This window comes from Arachis ipaensis, chromosome B10 (genome assembly GCF_000816755.2).
Source record: "Arachis ipaensis cultivar K30076 chromosome B10, Araip1.1, whole genome shotgun sequence".
Lineage (NCBI taxonomy): Eukaryota > Viridiplantae > Streptophyta > Magnoliopsida > Fabales > Fabaceae > Arachis > Arachis ipaensis.
Window position 1 is genome coordinate 122,427,752 of NC_029794.2, and position 3,371 is coordinate 122,431,122.

General features: G+C 38.2%; 1 protein-coding gene across 1 annotated transcript in view; it reads left to right on the forward strand.

The window, feature by feature from the left end:
* The window catches only part of LOC107621123 (cell division cycle protein 48 homolog), a 3,805-nt gene extending 1,656 nt beyond the window's left edge, over positions 1-2,149 (forward strand). Inside the window, exons 7-9 of the mRNA XM_016323161.2 lie at positions 97-152; positions 564-792; positions 1,307-2,149. Coding sequence (XP_016178647.2) covers positions 97-152; positions 564-792; positions 1,307-2,076 — 1,055 coding nt within the window. The 3' untranslated portion in view covers positions 2,077-2,149. The remainder of the gene's footprint in view (positions 1-96; positions 153-563; positions 793-1,306) is intronic.

Here is a 3,371-nt window from a genome sequence, read left to right on the forward strand (position 1 = left end):
TTGTTGCCATCATCTTTTGACTGCTTCTCACTGCTCACCCAGCACCATCAGCATCTGCTCCATATTTAAAATTAACCTTTGTTGTCTATTGTGAAGTTAGCTTATACTTCTCACTGCTCCAGCTCTTCCGTGGCGACACTATCCTCATCAAGGTCACTTTCTTACCCTCCTCTATCTTCTTACTTACCTTCCTCTTGCTGTGTCTTAGCTCTTAATTGATTTATTCGATTCCCCACAAAAAAGTACTCTTTTTTAGAGTCTCTTACTGGGGTGCTGTTTTTGTTTTGTTCTTTCTTAATGGATGGTGTCGTGAGATTTTGAATTTTATACTGTGGAGTACTAGGCCATGTATACTAAGAAGAAGATCATGATTGATTGACATGGTTGCAAATAGAGTTGGATTAAATTTAAAATGTTATTTATTTGTATCTAATGAAAGCATTTCGAGTTTGGAGTACAACTATCAGAATGTCTTAAAGTTTTAATTAATTTATCTCTTATATTTGTTCTTTGTATTGCAACTTCTAAGTCAGATGGGGTTTTTGATTTGTATATGTTTGCAGGGCAAGAAAAGGAGGGATACTGTTTGCATAGCTCTTGTTGATGACACCTGTGAAGAGCCCAAGATCAGGATGAACAAAGTTGTGAGGTCGAATTTGCGGGTTCGTCTTGGAGATGTTGTGTCCGTGCACCAGTGCCCTGATGTGAAGTATGGGAAACGTGTGCACATTCTGCCTATTGATGATACCATTGAAGGTGTCACTGGCAATCTGTTTGATGCTTTCTTGAAATGTGAGTTTCTACCTTGAGCTTCTCTTAAGTTACGGGTTTAGGGATAGCTACTTAATTTGACTTGCTTTATGAGCTTGCTCTTAGTGATGAGTACTTTAATTTGAGTATTTCTATTAATGTTATAAGACTTCGTTACTGATTGTCAGGGTGTTTTGCAAAATTTCTTACCTCTCTTCAAAGTCCTTACAAGTTACAACTTCTTATTTTGAATAGGCTATACATGACGTGTGTTTTTCACATTCACATTGCTTGTGTTATAATTATAGCAAGCTATTATTATTATTATTATTATTTGGAGAGATAGTAGTCTTGGCTTGTCAAGCTTCGTATGATTGATTGTCACCTTTCTTGATATTTGATTGAATTGAATTGATTTGAATGCATGCCAAACTGACTTAGTAGTATATATAGAATCTACAATCTTCAGTTTCTTGGACGACATTGATATTACATGTGGAATATGATTATTTTGGTGCTTGTAAAATATTATGACTTTTTAATGTAAATTTTGCAGCTTACTTCTTGGAAGCTTATCGTCCTGTCAGAAAAGGAGATCTATTTCTTGTCCGTGGAGGGATGAGAAGTGTGGAGTTTAAGGTCATTGAAACTGATCCTGGGGAGTACTGTGTGGTTGCTCCAGATACTGAAATCTTCTGTGAGGGGGAGCCTTTGAAAAGAGAGGATGAAGAGAGGCTGGATAAAGTTGGATATGATGATGTGGGTGGAGTCAGGAAACAAATGGCACAAATTCGTGAGTTGGTAGAGCTTCCCTTGAGGCATCCACAACTCTTTAAGTCAATTGGTGTGAAACCACCCAAAGGTATTCTACTTTATGGACCCCCTGGTTTTGGGAAGACACTGATAGCAAGAGCTGTTGCTAATGAAACGGGAGCTTTCTTCTTTTGTATAAATGGACCGGAGATTATGTCCAAACTGGCAGGAGAGAGTGAAAGCAATCTGAGGAAAGCATTTGAAGAGGCTGAAAAGAATGCACCATCCATCATCTTCATTGATGAAATTGATTCTATTGCACCCAAGAGGGAGAAGACACATGGTGAAGTTGAAAGGAGGATTCTTATGGATGGATTGAAATCTCATGCTCATGTTATCGTTATTGGAGCTACCAATCGCCCAAACAGCATTGACCCAGCATTGAGAAGGTTCGGTAGATTTGATAGGAAAATTGATATTGGTGTTCTTGATGAAGTTGGCCGATTTGAAGTTCTTCGTATACACACTAAAAACATGAAGCTCTCTGATGATGTAAGTTTCATTGTCTCTTAACTTTGTTGGTGTCTATACACTCTACCAGGTTGTGCATGCCATGCTGTGGCTCTGGTTGTAGGTTGTTCATTAATTCTTTAATGTTCTTAAATTTTCTGTTGCTTAACTCTAGCACCGCTGTCCTAAAGTAGTGAAGAGTATATTTGAGATGTATGAATTTTTACAGTTAACTTCATTCTAGTACTTTTGGATCAATATTATAGATATATTTTGGTTAGAGATAATTTTTATTATATAAAAAAATTATTTAGTATAATTATGTATTTATTTTTATTTTGTAGCCAAGTCTCTACCCTATTCTGGCGTTAAACGCTAGAACTGGCATAAAAGTTGGAGTTAAACGCCCAAACTGGCACAAAAGCTGAAGTTAAATGCCAGGAGCAGCCTATGCACGTGAAAGCTTCAATGCTCAGCCCAAACACACACCAAGTGAGCCCCGGAAGTGGATTTCTGCACTATCTATCTTAGTTTACTCATTTTCTGTAAACCTAGGTCACTAGTTTAGTATAAAAACTACTTTTAGAGACTTACTATGGACCTCGTGACATTTCACATCTGACTTTTGTATCTTCTACAGCATGAGTCTCTAAATTCTATGGTTGGGGGTGAGGAGCTCTGCTGTGTCTCGATGGATTAATGCAATTACTACTATTTCTCATTCAATCACGCTTGTTTCTATTATAAGATATTCATTCGTACTTCAACATGACGAATGTGATGATCCGTGACACTCATCACCATTCTCAACCTATGAACGCGTGCCTGACAACCACTTCTGTTCTACCTTAGATTGAATGTATATCTCTTGGGTACCTGGTTCACGAGTTTGACTGCCTCTCCTGACAACAGAGCATTCAAATCCATGAGATCAGAGTCTTTGTGGTATAAGCTAGAATCAATTGACAGTATTCCTGAGATCCGAAAAGTCTAAACCTTGTCTGTGGTATTCCGAGTAGGATCCGGGAATGGATGACTGTGACGAGCTTCAAACTCATGAATGCTGGGCGCAGTGACAGTGTGAAAAAGGATCAATGGATCCTATTCCAACATTAGTGAGAACTGACAGATAATTAGCCATGTACATGGACCCTTTTCACTGAGAGGACGGCTGGTAGCCATTGACAACGGTGATCCACCAACATACAGCTTGCCATGGAAGGAGACCTACGTGCGTGAAGAAGAAAGCAGTAGAAAAGCAGAAATTCCGAAGACAGAGCATCTCCAAAACCTCAACATATTCTCTATTACTGCATAACAAGTATTATTTATTTTATGTTATTTACTCTTCATAAACC